This window comes from Leucoraja erinacea, chromosome 23 (genome assembly GCF_028641065.1).
Source record: "Leucoraja erinacea ecotype New England chromosome 23, Leri_hhj_1, whole genome shotgun sequence".
Classification (NCBI taxonomy): domain Eukaryota; kingdom Metazoa; phylum Chordata; class Chondrichthyes; order Rajiformes; family Rajidae; genus Leucoraja; species Leucoraja erinaceus.
The window spans coordinates 9164074-9185125 of record NC_073399.1 but is presented as its reverse complement, the minus strand read 5'-3'; the positions used below and the strand labels follow the sequence as shown (position 1 = coordinate 9185125).

At 55.3% G+C, this 21052-nt stretch overlaps 1 protein-coding gene across 1 annotated transcript in view; it reads left to right on the top strand.

The window, feature by feature from the left end:
- The first annotated feature begins 1053 nt into the window (after nucleotides 1-1053).
- Nucleotides 1054-21052, top strand: part of LOC129708234 (mitochondrial dicarboxylate carrier-like) — a 23240-nt gene continuing 3241 nt past the window's right edge. Inside the window, 13 exon segments of the mRNA XM_055653868.1 lie at nucleotides 1054-1298; nucleotides 8842-8884; nucleotides 8887-8960; nucleotides 9208-9288; nucleotides 9291-9323; nucleotides 9594-9643; nucleotides 9866-9907; nucleotides 10139-10182; nucleotides 11294-11364; nucleotides 11556-11595; nucleotides 11598-11647; nucleotides 12283-12360; nucleotides 14359-14499. Coding sequence (XP_055509843.1) covers nucleotides 1209-1298; nucleotides 8842-8884; nucleotides 8887-8960; nucleotides 9208-9288; nucleotides 9291-9323; nucleotides 9594-9643; nucleotides 9866-9907; nucleotides 10139-10182; nucleotides 11294-11364; nucleotides 11556-11595; nucleotides 11598-11647; nucleotides 12283-12360; nucleotides 14359-14499 — 837 coding nt within the window. The 5' untranslated portion in view covers nucleotides 1054-1208.

The window sequence follows — 21052 nt, the reverse complement described above, 5'->3', positions numbered from 1 at the left end:
GGAGGAGAATTCTTGCAGTAACAGGCCATAAAAATACAGTACTCAAGGATAATACATAATAAATGCAAATCCAATAAATTAATAACTGCAATAGGGATGCGAAAACAGTCCATAGTTCATAGTTGAGTTTAGTGTTATGCAGTGTGCAAGATACAACCAGTTAATAATTACATAGGGAGAGAGGGATTCATGAGACAGACAAAATGCTGGAGTAACTCAGCGGGTCAGGCAGCCTCCCTGGAAAATAGGATGAGTGGCGTTTTGGGTTGAGACCATTCTTCAGTGTATGCAGGCAGGTAAATAGGTTGGGGGGGGGGATTAGGTAAGCTTTGAGGTTGGAACCAAGTCATAGGATCAGAGAGCATGGAAACAGACCCTTCGGCCCAACTTGCCCACACCGAACAACATTCCCCATCTGCCTGCTTTTGGCCCATATCCCATTAAACCTAGGAAAGGGGGTGGGTGGGCTTGGGAAAGAAGATGGGTGTTGGGCAGAGAGGAAAGCGAATGGCATGTGGGCCTTTCCAACAAGAGGAATCGAATATAGGAGCAAAGAGGTCCTTCTGCAGTTGTGCAGGGCCCTCGTGAGCCCACACCTGTTTAAATGCAATGATGCAACCATCTAATAATGCATCCGCCAGCAATGTCGGGGCTACACGTGGGCGGGAAGTGAAAACGTTGCAACCTCATGGGTCGGAAGGAACTGCAGACGCTGGTTTTTAAACTGAAGACACGGCACAACATGCTGGAGTGACTCAGCGGGACAGGTGGCAGCAGCAGCATCTCTGTGGAGAAGGAATGGGGGTCGAGATCTTGCAATGCAATGGAGACAATGCAACGACAGGCTGCTGCTGCTACACATGTGTGGCTGCGATAGAGTGGGATAGAGGAGGGGGAGAGAGATAGAGAGGAGGGAGAGATGGAGAGGAGAGTGCAGGGAAGGGGATGTGTTGGGAAGGGAGTGAGGAAGGAGAGGGAGGAGGAAGGGGCGGGGCGGGGGTGGAGGAGGGGGAGGAGCATCGATTTGGATACAAAGTCCCCCCCCGCCCCCCCCCCCCCAGAGATTGTTACAGCGACTGTAACAGCTGAGCCCGGGCTACACAGACAGACAGCGCTGCCCCAGGGTCTCCCCCACCCCACCCACCCCGGTCTCTGTGTCTGTGTCTGTGTCTGTCCCGCGGCCGCTGGTCTAGACGGCGGCGGCGACAATGGCGGAGAAACGCGTCTCCCGCTGGTATTTCGGCGGCTTGGCATCGTGCGGGGCGGCGTGTTGTACTCACCCACTGGACCTGCTCAAGGTGAGAGACCTCCCCTCCCCTCCCTCTCTCTCTAGCCCCTCTCTCCTCCCTCCCTTCCCCTCCTTCCTCCCCTCTCTCCTCCACCTCTTTCTCTCCTCCCCCCCTCCCTCTCTCCAGCCCCCCCTCCCTCTCTCCTCCCCCCTCTATCTCCCTTCTCTCCCCTCTCCTCCTTCTCCTTCCCTCTCCTCCTCTCTCTCCCCTCTTCTCCCTCTCTCCCCCCCTCTCCCCCCTCTCTCTCTCCTCTCTCCACCCCTCTCTCCTCCCTCCCTCTATCCCCCCCCCCCTCTCTCTCCTCCTCCCTCTGCCTCTATCCCCCACTCCCTCTCTACTCCTCCCCCCCCTCTCTATCCCCCTCTCTCTCCCCCCTCTGCCTCTATCCCCCTCTCCCTCTCTCCTCTATCCTGCTCTGGGCCTTGGCAGTGCTTCTCTGCATGTGACAGGGACAGCATGGAAACAGGCCCTCTGGCCCAACTTGCCCACACCGACCAACATCTAAGCTACTCCCACCTGTCCACATACGGCACATCTCCCTATAAACCTGCCCTATCATGTACCTGTCTGAAGGCACAGAACGGTCTGAAGAACCGAAACGTCACCCATTCCTTCTCTCCAGTGGTGCTGCCTGTCCCGCGGAGTTACTCCAGCTTTTTGTGTCTTATCTAATAATAATAATAATAATATATTTTATTGTCATTGCACATAAGTGCAATGAGATTTGGTATGCAGCTTCCATCCAATGTCATAACATAAATAACTAATACAATTTAGATATAGATACCCCCGAGAACATGGATTGTAAAAAGAACAGTAAAATAGTCAAAATCTCCACAGCTCTCGCCCCCTAACCCACCGCCCGGGAACCTATGTTCCCACACCGATTTCCTCGATGAAATCGAAGACAGTTGGAATAGACAGCACGGTTGGCAGCAGCGGTGCATAGTTGTCTGCCCTGCACAAATCGCAAGCCACCCCAGTTCGATCCTGACCATGTCGTCTGGTCGGAGAGGTACGTTCCTCCCACCTTCGGGACCTGAGAGACTCTGTAGGGAGCGAGTTTTTTAGTCTGGAAGGGGGTAGAGAGGGTCAGAGATGAGAGAGAGCAAAGAGAGACGTAGGATTTAATGAGAAGAGTAGGCTAAGGGTTAAGGGGGGGGGACTGGGAGAAAATAGTGTTTAGCGTAAAGGGGGATAGAATCGCTTTAAAAAATGGGGCGGCGACGGACTCTATAACATAGGTGTCCGTAAGGTTAGGCCAAATCTGCCCTTCGAGCCCACACCCGGGGGGGAGGGTCAGGTGTTGAATCAAACAAGCTGAATCATCCACAATGCAGGTACCCCTTTTTCCTGACTCGATGGGGAACAAGGCATTGTTTTCCACGCTGTACCTCTTAAATCTAAAGGGAGGAATCCTGCCGGTAAGAGCCCAAAAGGTGCATGCTCCAAGAAACCCACACAGGGCGGGCAAAGAGAATCCTGAGGATCCTAGTCCTCGCCCCACCCGTCCCCTCTACTCACAGAGACATTCCGGTTATTGAATTATTTAAGATTTGTGTTTCCTCTCATTTATTGAGCAAGACAAGCTGCTAAACAATCCTAGTCTAGGTCCTAACACATACTCCGGCTCAGAAGAAAGAAGAGAGTTGGAAAAAGGGCCAGACTTGGGGTGGGTGGACGGGGTGGTGAGTGCAGTCTTGATGGATTGATGCTGAACCCAAGCAGAGGTCGAAGTGGCGTAACCTGGAAAGGGGTGGAGGAGAAAGGGGGGGGTGACCAAGATGGGTCATTGGCCTTGAAGGCGAGAGGGTGGGAGAGCGTCATCTGGAACAAGTCTGAGTAGGGGTCCGAGGAGGTGAGGCGGTGGGTAGCAGATGGGATGCAGTGCCGCAGATAGGAATGTTCCGTCATGTCGAGGGGGACTCTTGGCAGAGACAAAGGGAAGGTCTAAGGCCTGTCCCCCACTTGGGGTGTCAACGTTAGCGTAACCTACGAAGGACACACCTTTTTGACTACAGCGGGAGTGTGACATTTGGTGGGCATCCTCTGTGCTCGAAGAAACGCCCCGACCACTTTATTCCACGGATACCGAGTAGCGATTGGCATCATGGGAACGACCTCTACAGACCCATACTACGACCCCTTGTGACGACCATCCTTGCGATACAAGGGCGGCGAGGAGCGTGCAAACTCACTCAGAGGTCCGGTGAACTTAGAATAAGGTTACCTGGGTTTGAGGTTGGCGCAGTTCGTGGTGTGATGCGGCCATTTTTCAGAGAGCCCAGTGAGCGCATTTCATAACGTCGGGCACACCAGCAAAAGGATTCATCGCAATGGCGGTCTTGCGGCAAGAGCCTTCTATCTCTTGTAGTCTCCGGTCCCAGGGGTACGGAGACCTTCTCCATCCACTCTTCAAGCCAAAGGGGTCGGACATCTTAACTCCCTCTACATCATAGCCGGAAGAGAACAAGCCTCGACTAACCTTCTGGTTGCAGATAGAGGCCAGAGAGTCACCACTGCTGTGAAGAAAATGTTGTTTTTCCTCATCCTCGGTCCTAAACGAATTTCCCCTTTATCCTGTAAACTGTGACCCCTTGTTTTCTGGACTTCCCCCAACATCGGTAAGAACAATCTTCCGTCCCATGCGTCGCCTAAAGGTCCAAAGGCCCCTTAATACAAAGTACATCAGAGTTTTCCCCATACACATAAGATCCCCCCTCATCGGTGCGTAAATCACTAGACGGAGGCGGATCGGGTAGGCGGAGTAAACTGGTTGGGAAATATGCCGAACTCGGTATTGTGTATAACGGCCAAGGCACGGAGAGATTTTGTGAAGAGGCTACAACGTTTGCTTTGTTAGGACGAGTGGGTAGTGAGCAGTATAGCCCCATGTGCGTTCTGGGCTGCTACCATTCAAAATTCATGGCTGAGTCCTGATCATCATCCGGGGCATCCCTTCGCTACGAGTCATGAGACGGTGTGTGGTCCTCTCCTGCGCCCATATGGGTATGGTCACGGTGGGCTGGAGTGGTCTGCGGAGGAGTTTGGTGTCTGAATTGGGCCAGTCGAGGCCACACACCGTTGGGCTCGGTGCGAGGTGTACTGGGCTTTGTATGTTGATGGGCTAGGGGCGTCGGCCCCGGGGGGTGGCTTCCCTCTCTCTCCTCTCTCTGGGTGGCGTGTACGGGATCTTGTTGTGCGGCGTGTCGGTGGGGTGGGGGGCTGCGGGGTGCGACACCCTGGAGTACCCGAGGTTTCCATGTCTCGCCTTGACGTGCAGCTCCGGATCCGGCAGTGTGATTTCCCCTCCATGAGCGCCTGTCCCCATTGCAATGCCAGGCTCCCAGTTGCTCGATGATATTTTGATGCTTGATCTACCTTTCCCTGCTCAAGTCACCATCATATTCCTCCTGGGCCTTTTCCCCCCGCACCTCGCATACCCGGTCGACCTCCAGAATCATCTGCGATCTCCGCTGCCTTAAAAGTAACCATCAAAGACTTGTGCCGGCGCACCTGTGGGTCTGTGGCGATGAAATCCACAGATTCACCCACCTCTGACTCGAAGAGATTCCCTGTCTCTCTCCTGGGCTAAAGGCCGGTCCTTTCCTTGAGTTCTTGAGGCCTTCTGTCAGCTAGACGCTACCAACAACTCGCCTAGATCACGAGGCAAACAATCAGGTCGGGAGCGCTGGCTAGGGGGTCGGGGGAAAGTTGATCGGCTAAGAGTGTGGTGATGTGGGCTTTTTTGGGGATGGGGAAGAGACGCAGTTATGGGCTTCCTTGGGGCTGGGACGCGATGTCTAACTAACGGTAAACCTGCAGCTGGGTTAATTGTGTACAGCCATAGCGTAGAGGGCATTGTGGTTGCGAGCTCCTTGCTTGGCATAACGGAGATGGGGGGCCGGCCGTTTGGCCCAACGGGCATTGCCGGGAAGCGGAATGGGTCCCACCAACAGTCGTGCTCCAGCAAGTTATTGCCATTAGCCGGCCAGAAATAACGGGGCGGCGTTTTTCAACAACGGCTCCACCCGGTCTCTGGACGGGCGAATGTTGCCCGGGGCCGCACCACCAAACGCCACAGACCTACCCAAAAAAAGGGGGGGGGGTCTGCCGCGGACCTGGTTTCCCTATCCAAACCAAATCCGTCTAGCGCGATTGGAAGTGTGGTGAGCCGCTTACACTCCACTTAAACGCACGTTGTGCCTTTTTTCATCAATTAGATGACAAAAGAGGTGGTTCATCATTAAGGTACAAAGCAAGGCAGTGACGATAGCAGCTTAAGCAGTGATGAGCCTGAAAGGGCCCCCTTATGTACACAGAGGAATCGTCCAATATAGGAGCAAAGAGGTCCTCTCCAGATGTACAGGGCCCTAGGAGAGCCACAGCCGTGAAGTATGGGTGGCAGGGTTTGGTCCCCTATTTGAGGAAGGACATTCTTTGCTAGTGTGTGTGGGGAGTGCCAGCGTAGGTTTACAAAGGTTAATGTCCCTGGATGGCGTACTGTCCCCCATGTGCTAAGAGAACGGTAGCGGCTGGGCTTGTACACTCTGGAGTTTAGAAGAAGATTTGAGATGATATTTTATTGAACATATAAGATTGTTAAGGGCTTGGGACACACTAGAGGCAGGAAACCATGTTCCCTCCCTGCGATGTTTGGGGAAGTCCGAACCAGGGTCACAGTTTAAGATAGGAGTAAGCCATTTAGACACAGGATGAGGAAACATTTTTCTCACAGAGAAGTGGTGATCCTGTGGAATTCTCTCCCTCAGAGGCGATGGAGCCGGTTTCTCTGGATGCTTTCAAGAGAGAGTTAAATATAGCAGAGTCATGGGGAAATGGGGAGAAGGCAGGAATGGGGTACTGATTGTGGATGATCTGCCAAGATCACATTGAATGTCGCTGCTGGCTCGGGCCGAATGGCCTACTGCTGCAACTATTGTCTGTTGTCATTCTACTGCCCCAGTCAGAGCCTTCCACCGGTTACTTGCCCAACTACAAATGTTTTATTTTGGCGTTTTAGTTTAGTTAGCCTTCATTTAGTTTAAGGTTAGTTGTCCTCACATGTATCACAAGTTCACGTTATAGGAGTAGAATTAGGCCATTCGGCCCATCGAATCCACTCCGTCATTCACTCATGGCTGATCTCTGCCTCCTAATCCCATTTTCCTGCCTTCTCCCCATAACCCTTCACACCCGTTCTAATCAAGAATTTGTCTATCTCTGCCTTAAAAATATCCACTGACTTGGCCTCCACGGCCCTCTGTGGCAATGAGTTCCACACATTAACTACCCTCTGACTAAGGAAGTTCCTTCTCACCTCCTTTCTACAAGAGCGCCCTTTAATTCTGAGGCTGTGACCTCGGGTCCTAGATTCTCCCACCAGTGGAAACATCCTCTCCACATCCACTATGCCATTCATTATTCTGTAAGTTTCAATGAGGTCCCCCCCCTCATTCTCCCTGCGACCACGTGGGTTTTCTCCGGGTGCTCCGGTTTCCTCCCACACTCCAAAGACGTGCAGGTTTGTAGGTTAATTGCCTTCTGTAAGTTGTCGCTAGTGTGTGTAGGAAAGTGTTAGTGTACAGTGATCGCCAGTCGGCGCGGACTCGGGCCGAAGAGCCTGTTTCCGCGCTGTAACTCTAATCTAAATTAAGCTGTACATGAAGTTGCAAACCACTGTGCCGTGAGTTATCCCGCTAATCTGACTTCCCTTTTAGTGCAGGTTTGGTGCAGCTGTGGAAACAGGGCAGGCCGCACTGGTCTCGAGGAGCAGTTCTAGCTTCCTCCTTTATATGAGTTTAGTTTATTGTCACGTGTACCTAGGAACAGTGAAAAGATTTTGTTGTTGCGTGCTAACCAGTCAGCGGAAAGACTTTTCCATTCGCCTTCAGAGATACAGCGTCTGAACGGGCCCTCCCAGCCCACCGAGTCCAGGCCGACCAGCGATCGTTACTCCACTCACTATCCTACACACACCAGGGACAATTTTACAACTTACCGAAGCCAATCAACCTACAAACCCACGCGCCTTTGGAGTGCGGGAGGAAACCGGAGCACCCGGAGAAATCCCACGCAGGTCACGGGGAGAACGTGCAAACTCCGTACAAACCGCTGTCAGGATCGAACCGCCTGGCGCCTTGAGGCAGCAACTCTAGCGCTGCGCCGCCGTGCCGCATAGAATCTGTTGCTGAGGACTGGGGGGGGGGGGGGGGGGGGGTGAATAGTGAGCGGGATATTGTCTGGCAGCTCGTGATGCACTAACACAGGATCGCCACTTAAGGGCAAGCGGTGTTGGAGATTGCCGCTTTAAATGCGGCCTAGACCGGCCCATTGGGCAGCGTTCCAGCTATTGGCTCGCAGCCCCGTGGGTAAAGTGGTGTAAACACACAGGGAGAGATCGGCAGATAGTTGGGGCAGCGCAGACACGGCCTGCCTGTAAACGAGGACTCCCTGCGATCAGTACAATGCCTCATTGTTCCAGTCAGCACACAGCAAACGCACAGACTTGAAACGTACCAAGTAGTGAAAGGCCTGGATAGAGTGGATGTGGAGAGGATGTGTCCACTAGTGGGAGAGTCTAGGACCAGAGGGCACAGCCTCTGAGTTAAAGAACGTTATTTTAGGAAGGAGATGAGGAATGTCTTTAGTCAGAGGGTGGTGAATCTGTGGAATTCTTTGTCACGGAAGGCTGTGGAGGCCAAGTCAGTAGATATTTTCGAGGCAGAGATATATAGATTCTTAATTAGTGCAGATGTCAGAGTGCATGGGGAGAAGGCAGGAGAATGGGGTTAGGAGGGAGAGATAGATCAACCATGATTGAATGGCGGAGTAGACTTGATGGGCCGAATGGCCTAATTCTGCTCCAAGATGTGTGGCATTAATTCATGGGGGAGCCATAAACAGGCGGCACAGGATTCAGGTGATAGGCGGGGGAAAGATTTAATAGGAACACCAGGGGCAACTTGTTTATAGAGATGAGTTTACTTAATGTCACGTGTACTGAGGTTCAGTGAAAAGCTTTTGTTGTTGCTGCTGCTATCCAGTCAGTGGAAAGACAACACGTGATTAAAGCAGAGGGTGGTGGGTACATGGAACCAGCTGCCAGAGGAGGTAGTTGACGTAGGGACTTTAACAACATTTAAAATACTTTTGACTTTTATTAAATTAGTTTAGTGATACAGCATGAAAACAGGCCCTTCAGCCCATCGAGTCCGTGCCGTCCAGCGATCACCACACACACAAACGCTATCGTACACACACTAGGGACAATTTACAATTTTACTGAAGTCAATTAACCTACAAACCTGCACGTCTACGGAGTGCGGGAGAAAACCCCACGCAGGTCACCGGGAGAACGTGCAAACTCCGTACAGACAGCACCTGTAGTCGGGATGAAACCCGGGGTCTCTGGCAGCAGCTGTGAGGCAACTATACACTGCTTCACTGTCCTGGGGGTGGTTCCCCCTCCCCCCCCCCCCGACAGCCCCTCTGGCCATGGGATTGTGCTTGTGCTCTGACCCCCCCCCCCCCTTGTTCCCCCCCCCCACAGGTTCACCTGCAGACTCAGCAGGAGGTGCGGAGGGGCATGACCGGATGGCCCTGCAGGTGGTCCGCAACGATGGAATCCTCGCCCTCTACAATGGTCTCAGCGCCTCACTCTGCAGACAGGTAGGGGGGGGGGGGGGGGGGGGGTGGGGGAGGCGGGGCGAGGGGGGGGGGGCGGGAGGGGGGGTGGAGGGGTCTGTGGAAGGTTGGAGAGGGGGTATGAGGTGGGGGGGGGGGGGGGGGGGGTCTGTGATGGAGCAGGGAGGAGAGTTGAGGGGGAGGTGCTGTGGGTTCCCGGGGTGGTCGGAAGGAGGGGGGTGTCTGGGATGAGGGGTGTAACCGCGGTAACTCCCCTCCCCCCCCCCCACAGATGACCTACTCACTGACTCGCTTCGCCATCTACGAGACGGTGAGGGACCACATCGCGGGCGACACCAACTGCCCCCCCGAGAACTCCCCTTCTACCAGAAGGGTTCTGCTGGCGGCGTTTGGGAGTGGGGGTCCCTCCCCTCCCTCCCTCACCCCCTCCGTCCCCCCCACCCACCTGTCTGGTCTTCCGTTCCCCCCCCCCCCCCCCCCCCACTCCTGTCCGTCCGTCGTTCCCCCCCCCCCCCCCCCACTGTGTGTCTGTCTCCCTCCATGAATTCTCCCCCTTTCTCCTCCCCCCCCCCCCCCCCCCCCCTTCGTGCTTTGGTGACTGGGGGGGGGGGGTTTCCTGGTCACCGTGGTAACGGCTGTGTCTCTGCCTGCCCGCAGGGTTCACCGGGGGGTTTTGTGGGTACGCCGGCCGACATGGTCAACGTCAGGTTCAGTCTCCCCCCCCCCCCCCCCCCCTCCCCCCCCTGTCTTCCCCCCCCTCCCCCCCCACTCTCCTGCCCCATCCCACCCACCCCTCCCCCCCTGCCTCCAGCCTCTCCCCCCCCCCTTCAGCTTCCCCAACCCCCCCCCCTCCGTTCCCCCCCCCCCACTCGCTTCGTGACCCCCCCCATCCATGCGGTTCCCTTTGACCTCTACCCTTTGCCCCCCAGGATGCAGAACGACGTGAAGTTGCCGCCAGAGCTGCGCCGGAAGTGAGTGTCTCCGCCATTCGTTCCATCCAGCCCGTGCTATCCCTCGCCCGCCCGATGGAATGGCCGTCCCTTCGCTCCACTCCCCTGCTGAGGGGGACAGAGGGGTGTTTGGGGGGGGGGTGATGAAGCGGGAGGGCACAGGAGTCTATGGCAGGGTCTGCATGTGTCTCTCCCCCATCTCCCTCATCTCCCCCCCTCACCTCCTCTCACATCTCCCCCTCTCACCGACAGCTACAAGCACGCATTGGACGGGATTTACCGAGTTTTCAGGGAAGGTGAGTCACAAATACAGAGATACAGCCGCGATGCAGCCCCCGGGCCCACCGAGTCCGCACCGGCCAGAGATCCCTGCACATTAACACTATCCTACACACACTAGGGACACTTTATACCAAAGCCAATTAACCTGCAAACCCGCACGTCTTTGGAGTGTGGGAGGAAACCGGAGCACCCGGAGAAAACCCACGCAGGTCACAGGAAGAACGTGCAAACTCCGCACAGACAGCACCCATAGTCAGAATCGAACCCGGGTACCTGGCGCTGTGAGGCAGCAACTCTACCGTTGCGCCACCGTGCTGAGTTAATCTCCCCCCCCCTCTCTCCGGGGGTCAGCGGGGTGAGGCTGAGGGGTGTGGGGTGGGGACCCTGTTCCCTCTCTGTGTCCGGGTGAGCATTGCTGGGTGACCGTGGGGGGCAGGGACAGGACTGAGGAAGGGTCCCCACCCTTGGGCCACCCCCAGTGGCTGCAGTTACACCGGACACCTCTGGGAGGCAGGTGTGAGCTATAGCCAGTGGCTGAGGCTGCAGTAACACAAGAAACCACAGGGAGGCAGGAGCGAGACGCTGCTGGAGGCTGTGGCTGCAGTGAGGCTGCTCACCACTGGGGGGCAGGAGTGACACTGCTGGAGGCTGCGGCTGCAGTGAGGCTGGTCACCACTGGGGGGCAGGAGTGAGCCATCTCTGGCTGAAGCTGCAATAAGGCTGGAGACCACTGGGCGGCAGGAGTGAGCCACTGCTGGAGGCTGCGGCTGCAGTGAGGCTGGCCACCACTGGGAGGCAGGAGTGAGCCATGGCCAGTGGCGATGCTGCGGTTGCAGTAGAGACCACGGGGGGGCAGGTGTGAGCCGCTGCTGAATGAGACTGCAGTGACATCGGACACCACTGGGTGGCAGACACGCTCCATGGGACCGGCTGGTGTGAAGCAGCAGCTCTGGGATAGACTTGATGGGCCGAATGGCCTAATTCTGCTCCTTTCACTTATGAACTCCCCCTGGATGGTCTCTCTCTCCCCTGCTTGGGATGGGGGGGGGGGGGGGGGACTGATCTTATGGAGGGAAGGGGGTCACTGGGAGCGTCACTAATCTATGTGTCGTCCCCCCCCCCCAGAGGGAGTGAGGAAGATGTTCTCGGGGGCATCAATGGCATCGAGTCGGGGGGCACTCGTCACCATCGGGCAGGTAGGATCGGGGGGGGGGGGGGGGGGGGGGAGGGGAGGGAGAGGGACTGGCGGTGGGGGGGGGGGGGGGTGTAGTGAGGAGGGGGTGAAGGCCTGGCACAGGGTGGGGGGGGGGCGTGTGGGGGTCGGGGGGGTCAGGGTGAGTGCGGGGGTGTTACTGACCCCCCCCCCCTCTCTCTTCCCCCCCCACAGTTGTCCTGCTATGACCAGGCAAAGCAGCTCGTGCTCAGCACCGCTTCCTGAACGACAACATCATCACACACTTCCTCTCCAGCTTCATCGCCGTGAGTCTCCACCACTCTCCCCCCCCCCCTCTCTCCCCCCCTCCTCTCCCCCTCTCCCCCTCCCCCCCTCTCTCTCCTCTCTCTCCCCCTCTCTCTCCCCTCTCTCTCCCCCCCCCCCTCTCTCCCCCCCTCCCCTCTCTCTCCCCCTCCTCTCCCCCCCCCCTCTCTCCCTCTCTCTCACCCTCTCTCTCTCCTCTCTCCCCCTCTCTCTCCCCCTCTCTCTCCCTCTCTCTCTCCCCCTCTCTCTCCCCCCTCTCTCTCTCTCTCCCCCTCTCTCTCTCACCCCCTCTCTCTCCCCCCCCCTCTCCCCCCCTCTCTCTCCCCCCCCCCCCCCCTCCCCCCTCTCTCCCCCCCCCTCTCCCCCCCCCCTCTCCCCCCCCCCCCCCCCCCCCCCCCTCCTCCCCCCCCCCCCCTCTCTCTCCCCCCCCCCCCCCCTCTCTCTCCCCCACTCTCTCCCTCTCCCTCCCCTCTCTCCCCCCCTCTCTCTCCCCCCCTCTCTCTCCCCCCTCTCTCTCCCCCTCTCCCACTCTCTCTCTCTGTCTGTCTCTCTCTCGCCCTCCCCCCCTCTCTCTCTCCCCCCCCTCTCTATCCACCTTGTACCCTCCCCTGACCCCGTCTCTCTCTCTCTCTACCAGGGAGGTTGTGCCACCTTCCTCTGCCAACCACTCGATGTTCTCAAGACCCGGCTGATGAGCTCCAAGGGGGAGTATCGGGTAAGGAGACCGTCTACTCACCCCCCCGTCGGTCAGTGTCTGTGGGGAGGGGGTTGGGGCTCGTGTTTCAAGGACATTGAGGGATGTTAGTGTAGAAATAGCAGGGGCTATGGCAAAAATATTTCAAGTGTCATTAGAAACGGGAATAGTACCGGAGGATTGGCGTACTGCGCATGTTGTTCCATTCCAAGGGGTCTAAGAGTAAACCTAGCAATTATAGACCTGTTAGTTTGACGTCAGTGGTGGGCAAATTAATGGAAAGGATACTTAGAGATAATGTATATAAGCATCTGGATAAACAGGGTCTGATTAGGAAAAGTCAACATGGATTTGTGCCTGGAAGGTCATGTTTGACTAATCTTCTTGAATTTTTTGAAGAGGTTACTCGGGAAATTGATGAGGATAAAGCAGTGGATATTGTGTATATGGACTTCAGTAAGGCCTTTGACAAGGTTCCTCATGGAAGGTTGGGGATTAATGGAGGAGTAGCAAGATGGATTCAACAGTGGCTGAATGGGAGATGCCAGAGAGTAATGGTGGATGGTTGTTTGTCAGGTTGGAGGCCAGTGACTAGTGGGGTGCCACAGGGATCTGTGTTGGGTCAACTGTTGTTTGTCATGTACGTCAATGATCTGGATGATGGTGTGGTAAATTGGATTAGTAAGTATGCAGATGATACTAAGATAGGTGGGGTTGTGGATAATGAAGTAGATTTTCAAAGTCTAAAGTGAGATTTATGCCAGTTGGAAGAGTGGGCTGAAAGATGGCAGATGGAGTTTAATGCTGATAAGTGTGAGGTGCTACATCTTGGCAGGACAAATCAAAATAGGATGTACATGGTAAATGGTAGGGAATTGAAGAATGCAGGTGAACAGAGGGATCTGGGAATAACTGTGCACAGTTCCCTGAAAGTGGAATCTCGTGTAGAAAGGGTGGTAAAGAAAGCTTTTGGTGTGCTGGCCTTTATAAATCAGAGCATTGAGTATAGAAGTTGGGATGAAATGTTAAAATTGTACAAGGCATTGGTGAGGCCAATTTTGGAGTATGGTGTACAATTTTGGTCGCCTAATTTTAGGAAGGATGTCAACAAAATAGAGAGAGTACAGAGGAGATTTACTAGAATGTTGCCTGGGTTTCAGCAACTAAGTTACAGAGAAAGATTGAACAAGTTAGGGCTTTATTCTTTGGAGCGCAGAAGGTTAAGGGGGGACTTGATAGAGGTCTTTAAAATGATGAGAGGGATAGACAGAGTTGACGTGGACAAGCTTTTCCCACTGAGAGTAGGGAAGATTCAAACAAGGGGACATGACTTGAGAATGAAGGGACAGAAGTTTAGGGGTAACATGAGGGGGAACTTCTTTACTCAGAGAGTGGTGGCTGTGTGGAATGAGCTGCCAGTGAAGGTGGTGGAGGCGTGTTCGTTTTTATCATTTAAAAATAAATTGGATAGTTATATGGACGGGAAAGGAATGGAGGGTTATGGTCTGAACGCAGGTGTATGGGACTAGGGGAGATTATGTGTTCGGCACGGACTAGAAGGGTCGAGATGGCCTGTTTCCGTGCTGTAATGGTTATATGGTTATATGGAAACAATGTTTAGTTTAGTTCAGAGACACAGCACGGAAACAGACCCTTCGGCCCATCCACTCTCTACGCCCTTGGGGCAATTTTACCAAAGCCAATTCACGTACAAACCTGAACGTATTTGGAGTGTGGGAGGAAACCGGAGCAACCAGAAAAACCCACGCAGGTCACGGGGAGAACGTGCAAACTCCGTGCAGACAGCACCCGTGGTCAGGATGGAACCCGGGTGTCTGGCGCCGTGAGGCAGCGACTCTACCGCTGCGCCTCCGTGTGAAATTTACCGTCTTGGCAGAACCATCATGGGCGCAGGCCCTTCGGCCCCTCTAGTCCGTGTGGAACATGGAGCAAAGTATAAATGTGTGGGGGGGAGGGGTGTCTGTGTGTGTAGTTTGTGACTCTCTCTCCCCCCCACAGGGAGTGTGGCACTGCCTGCAGGAGACGGCCCGTCTGGGACCCTTGGGCTTCTACAAGGTGAGTAGACAGACACCTGATAGAGTCAGGGGTCACGTTCGGGGGTCAGGGGTCGGCTGCACGGATGATTTGGAAACCCCTCTGGTGGGTGGGTGGAGGGGGGGAGTCCGTTAGGGGGTGTGTATGAGGTCTCTAAGTTTGGTGCCGGCTGTGATGGTGGAGGGGGAGGTGTTATTGTGGAGGGGGAGGGTTGGGTGGTGTGGGTTTGGAGGGGATGGGGTGAGGGTGTGGAGGGACAAACGGGTGTGGGGGGGGAGGGTGTGTGGAGGGGAGATGGGAGGGGAGGGGTGTGGGTTAGGGTGAGGTTGTGGGGGGGGGGTGTGGAGGGTTGGAGGGGTGGGGTGTGGAGGGGAGGGGGGTGTGGGTGGGGGAGTGGGGTGGGGTGAGGCGGGGGGGTGGGGAGGGGAGTGTTGAGGGGAGGGGAGGGGGTGGGTTCGGGGCTGGAACCACTTGGGATGGTGGGGTGGAGGGGAGGGGGGGGAGGGGTGGGGGGAGGGGGTCTAGGGGGGTGGTGGGGGGGGGGGGGATTGGGTCCTCAGGGGTGGGGACAACGGGGTGGGGCCAGGGAGGGGGGGGGTGGGGAGGGGTGTGGGGGGAGGGGTGGGGTTGTGGGGGAGGGAATGGAGGGGAGGGGTGGGATGGGGGGGATGGGTGGGAGGGGTGGGTGGGGAGGGGGGGGGGAAGTGGGGGGAGGGGAGGGGTGACAAATGGGGGGGCGGGTGTGTGGAGGGGGTGAGGGGGGGGAGAGGTTGGGGAGGGTGGGGTGGGTAGGAAGGGGAGGGGTGGGGAGGAAAAAAAGGAGGACCCAGTGGTGGGGTGTGGGAGGGGGGGGTTGTGGGGAGGGGGAGGAGGGGTGGTGTGGGTTAAATGTGGAGGAGGGGTATGTGCGAGGGGTCTAAAACGGGGGGAGGGGACACCCCCCTTCCTCTCTCCCCACAGGGCCTTTGTTCCGGCCCGGCATCCGCTGAGTATGAGCTGATTCCCCCACACTTATGTCCTCGTGGGGCGGGGCATATACGACCTTTGTCTTCCTCGAGCAGCCTCCGCAAACGCACTTTCTAGGGGCATCGCTGGGTGTGTGCCCGCGGCCTCACGGCCCCCTGCATCCCCCCCAAAGACTCCCCCCCCCCGCCTCGCGCTGAGAGCCCCGGGACCTCCATCCCCCTCCCCCATTACAAAAAAAACTATGTGCTGCGGCTCAACACCAAACGTGACCTCAGGACCCCACAAACTGTGACCGACCCCCTCATCCCCCCGTACACTTCAGTAACCAGGGCCCCTCCCCCACGACGCCATTGGGACCGGCGCCTGTTGGTGTTCGGGACCCCCAGCTCACACTACTTAGGTGTCCGGAGTTTGTCTGGGAACGTGTTGCCGGGGCTGGAGTGGAGTGGGAGCAGCAACGTCCCCCACCGGACCGACCACACACACACACCACACAGGCCCCTCATTACTAAGTGGCACCGGCCAACTGGGACTCCTCCCATGGGGCCGCTCCTAGTGGGTACAGGTCAGGATCTCCCCGTCACAACCCCCCCTCCCCCCTCCCTCCCTCCCTCCTCTCCCTCCCTCCCCTCCCTCCCTCCACTCTCATCCCTCTTCCCTCTCTCTCCCTAGTGTCCCTCCCTCCCCTCTCTCCCTCTCTCCCTCTCTCCCTCGGAGCTCCCTCCCTCTCTCCTCTCTCTCTCTCTCCTCTCTCCCTCTCTCCCTCTCTCCCTCCCTCCCTCCCTCCCTCCCTCTCCCTCTCCTCCCTCATCCTCCAGTGATCCAATGCCGTTTGTTTTACCGTCTCCATGGAGACCGGGCCCCAGTCGGCCGTGGGTCCCCATGAGGGCACCCCAGGGTGGGGGTGGGGAGCAGAGGGTGATACGGGCCCTACGCTGCGCTGGGTGGGTGCCAGTGAGGGGGGTGAGGGGACAGTGGGCCGGGCAGCCAGTGGCCACTTCAACCCACATTCCGTCAGCTTTCACCCTGAGACCACAGACTCATTTCATTCCCAGCTCAAGATCAAGATTAAACACAAAACTGATTCATTGCAAAAATCTTTATGAGCTGCACATTCAGTGTCGAATATCAAATAGGAATATCTAAACTAAACTAAAAAATATATTTTGCAATAAAGACAGTGTTAAAATAGCAGCGTCTCCAGCAGGTTTACTTTTTGACGGTTTGGTTTAGAGAAACAGGCCCTTCGGCCCACCGAGACCGTGCCGCCCAGCGATCCCCGCACGCTAATACTATCCCACACACACTAGGGACAATTTACAATTGTATCGAAGCCAATTAACCGACAAACCTGCACGCCTTTGGAGTGTGGGAGTAAACCGGAGCACCCGGAGAAAACCCACGTGGTCACAGTGAGAGCGTACAAACTCCATACAGACAGCAGTCGGGTCTCAGGATCGAGGTCGGCTGTGGGATGCTCCCCTCCCTGGGGAACGAGGGCTGGAGGGGGGTCGAGGAGAGGAGAGGGGGGGCGAGGCATCGCTGGACAGAGGCGACAGATGGAGGCCCGGCTGCAGCCTGGGACTCGCCTAAATCGGGCCCCGCTCCGGGAGACTCAGCACACGGACCGGGACTCGACCTCGGAAATGGCACCAAAACTTGGCGACTCTTGCACGCAGCCTCAGTGGACCATTAAACTGGCACACACAGAGTGCCGGAGTAACTCAGCGGGACTGGCAGCATCTCTGGAGAGAAGGGAATGGGTGACGGTTCAGATGGAGACCCTTTTCCTATTCCATGTACACCTGGCGAGTCGGAGATTGTGACTGTCTACGTAGGCCAATACTGTGCTGAACTGCAGGTTTCGGGCCAAGACCCCGAAGGAATAGGTGCCGTTTCGGGTCGAGACCCGGAAGGGTCTCGACCCGAAACGTCACCTATTCCTTCGCTCCATAGATGCTGCCTCGCCCGCTGAGTTTCTCCAGCATTTTTGTCTACCTTCGATTGTTTCAGCATCTGCAGTTCCTTCTTAAATATGATCATAGCGTGTTGTTTTAAGGCGCGTCCAAGGTACCAAACTTCCCTTGGGATTCTTTGGAGGTCAGAGAAAACAGGCCCTTCGGCCCAACTTGCCCACGTCCCTTCTACCCCAGTCCCACCTGCCTGCATTGTGGGCCCATACCCGTACCTATCCACGTACCTGTCCAAATGTTTCCCAAACCTTAGACATAGAAACATAGAAAATAGGTGCAGGAGGAGGCCATTCGGCCTTTCGAGCCAGCACTGCCATTCATTATGATCATGGCTGATCGTCCCCAATCAATAACCCGTGCCTGCCTTCTCTCCATATCCCTTGATTCCACCAGTCCCTAGAGCTCTATCTAACTCCCTCTTAATCCATCCTGTGACTTGGCCTCCACTGCCCTCTGTGGCAGGGAATTCCACAAATTCACAACTCTCTGGGTGAAAAGGTTTTTTCTCACCTCATTCTTAAATGACCTCCCCTTTATTCTAAGACTGTGGCCCCTGGTTCTGGACTTGCCCCAACATTGGGAGCATTTTTCCTGCATCTAGTATGTCCAAGTCCTTTTATAATTTTATATATCTCTATAAGATCTCCCCCTCATCCTTCTAAACTCCAGTGAATACAAGCCTAGTCTTTTCAATCTTTCCACATATGACAGTCCCGCCATCCCAGGGATCAACCTCGCGAACGTTGCGATGGGCCCCAGCCTGAACTACCTCCTCTGGCAGCTCGTTCCCTTCACCCACCTCCCTTTGCCAGGAAAAAAGTTTCCCCCTCGGGTTCCTATTGAACCCCCCCCCCCCCCCCACCCCCGTACACCTCCTCTCGATCTCCAGTTAGGAGTGAAGTGAATAAAGCAGCTTGCGTGCTTCCGGGCGGAATGATTGCCATTATTTCTGCCTCTGTGGCTCTCTCTCCGAAGGAGCTGGGGGGCTGAATCATTCCGGCTTTAGCCTCTGGCCTCCTCTGCAGTGGAGAGTGCAGGCGCACGAGGCCACAGATGCTGTCGAGTGTGTGCCAGCATCTAGCGTTAAACCACCAACCTCGACGATGGACGAGGCTCTTCCACAGCAAGAGGCCGATGAATCTGTGGGTCGGCTGGTCTCGTGTTCACTGGAATTTAGAAGGATGAGAGAGGATCTTATAGAAACATATACAATTCTTAAGGGATTGGACAGGCTAAATGCTGGAAACATGTTCCCCATGTTGTTGGGGGGGGGGGGGGGGGGGGGCGGGGAGTCCAGAACAGGGGTCACAGTTTAAGAATGAGGGGGAGGCCATTTAGGACTTTAGGCCATTGAAAACACCCAGAGAGTTGTGAATCTGTGGAGTTCTCTGCCACAGAAGGCAGTGGAGGCCGATTCACTGGGTGTTTTCAAGAGATAGTTAGATAGAGCTCTTAGGGCTAACGGAATCAAGGAGTGAGGGGGGGTGGGGGTGGGGCAGGTACGCCGGTGGTGACCAGTCTACACACACTACACTGGGTGCGGGTGACTGCGACTGTCTCCCAGAATCAAATCACACATTAATCTGAAGAACTCAATACTCAAATACCACCCACTTAATCAGATTTATGTTCTGTCCTTTCTGTTCACTTTGCTCCCTTAAGACGTTTCCTCTATTAAATTATACCTTTATAGCGTTATAACTTATCCAGAATGAAGACGTGTTGTTCCTTGCGATGAAGCTGCGAGCTGCTGGCCTGTGGTCTAGCTGAAACTCTCTGTCTGTCTGTCTGTCTGTCTGTCTGTCTGTGCGTGCGTACACGTGTATACGTGTGTGTATAAGTGTACGCGTGTGTGTGTGTACATGTACATGCATGTGGGTACGTGTGTGTGTACGTGTGTATAAGTACGCGCGTGTGTGTACGCTTGTGTGTGTATACGTGTGTGTACGCTAGTGTGTGTACATTTGTGTGTGTATGCGTGTGTTTACGTGTGTATACATGTGTGTGTGTACGCCTGTGTACGCGTGTGCGTGTATATGTGTGTGTATGTACGTGTGTGTGTCCATGTGCACATCCATGTGGGTATATGTGGGAAGGAACTGCAGATGCTGGTTTATACCGAAGATAGTCACAAAGTGCTGGAGTAACTCAGCGGGACAGGCAGCATCTCTGGAGAGAAGGAATGGGTAACGTTTCGGGTCGAGACCCTTCTTCAGACCTAAAACATCACCCATCCCTTCTGCATCTAGCCTGTCCAGTGAATACAATCTAACTCTCATTGCTGTGATGTCGGGAACACAACTAACTCAAGCACAGCAAGATCCCAGGGAGGAGAACAGACCAGCCTATCTGATATCAAGCCCTCCAATGTTGAGGGAAGGCTGTGCGATGGGAGATGCCAGGGATGGGTGGGAGGTGAGCGGAGCAGTGGGTTCCCTGGGACCAGAGCGAGGAAGATTACAGTAATAGACAATAGGTGCAGGAGTAGGCCATTCGGCCCTTCGAGCCAGCACCGCCATTCAATGTGATCGTGGCTGATCATCCCCAATCAATACCCCGTTCCTGCCTTCGCCCCATATCCCCTGACTCTGCTATTTTTAAGAGCCCCATCCAGCTCTCTCTTGAAAGCATCCAGAGAACCTGCCTCCACCAACGTTACCCATTCCTTCTCTCCAGAGATGCTGCCTGTCCCGCTGAGGCAGAGAACTCCACAGACTCACAACTCTCTGTGAGAAAAAGTGTTTCCTCGTCTCTGAGCTAAATGGCTTACTCCTTATTCTTAAACTGTGGCCCCTGGTTCTGGACACCCCCAACATCGGGAACATGTTTCCTGCCTCTAGCGTGTCCAAACCCTTAACATCCTTATATGTTTCAATGAGATGCCCTCTCATCCTTCTAAACTCCAGAGTATACAAGCCCAGCTGCTCCTTGACCTCTCTACAGCCTCCTGGTCAATGGTCCTCCCCCAGCCCACGCCCCAGCCCACGCCCACTAGAGGTGAGCCCGCCATTTATTTCAGTGCCGTTAATGGGATCTTGCTGTGCATGAGTTAGTTGTGTTCCCGACATCACAGCAATGAGAGTTAGATTGTACTCACTGGACAGGCTAGATGCAGGAAAAATGTTCCCGATGTTGGGCGAGTCCAGAACCAGGGGCCACAGTCTCAGAATAAAGGGGTAGGCCATTTAAAACTGAGATGAGAACAAACTTTTTCACCCAGAGAGTTGTGAATCTGTGGAGTTCTCTGCCAAAGAAGGCAGTGGAGGCCAATTCACCGGATGTATTCAAGAAAGAGTTAGATAGAGCTGTTGGGGCTAACGGAATCAAGGGAGATGAGGGAGAAAGCAGGAACGGGGTACTGACTTAGGATGTCACTTAGCCTCTGATGATCCAGAGAAAACAATCCAACCTCTCCCTGTAGCTAATGCCCTCTGATCCGGGCCGTTTTCGGGTAAACCACTTCTGCACCCTGTCTAAAACCACCGTGCTTCCTGTAATAGGGTGACCAGATCCGCACGCACAACGCCACCTTTGTTTGATGAGTTTAGTTTAGTTTACTGTCACGTGTACCGAGGTACAGTGAAAAGCTTTTGTTGCGAGCTAACCAGTCAGTGGAAAGACAATACATGATCACAATCGAGCCGTCCACAGTGTACAAATACACAATGCAGGGAATCACCTTTAGTGCAAAGTGAAGTCTGATTGAAGATAGTCCGAGG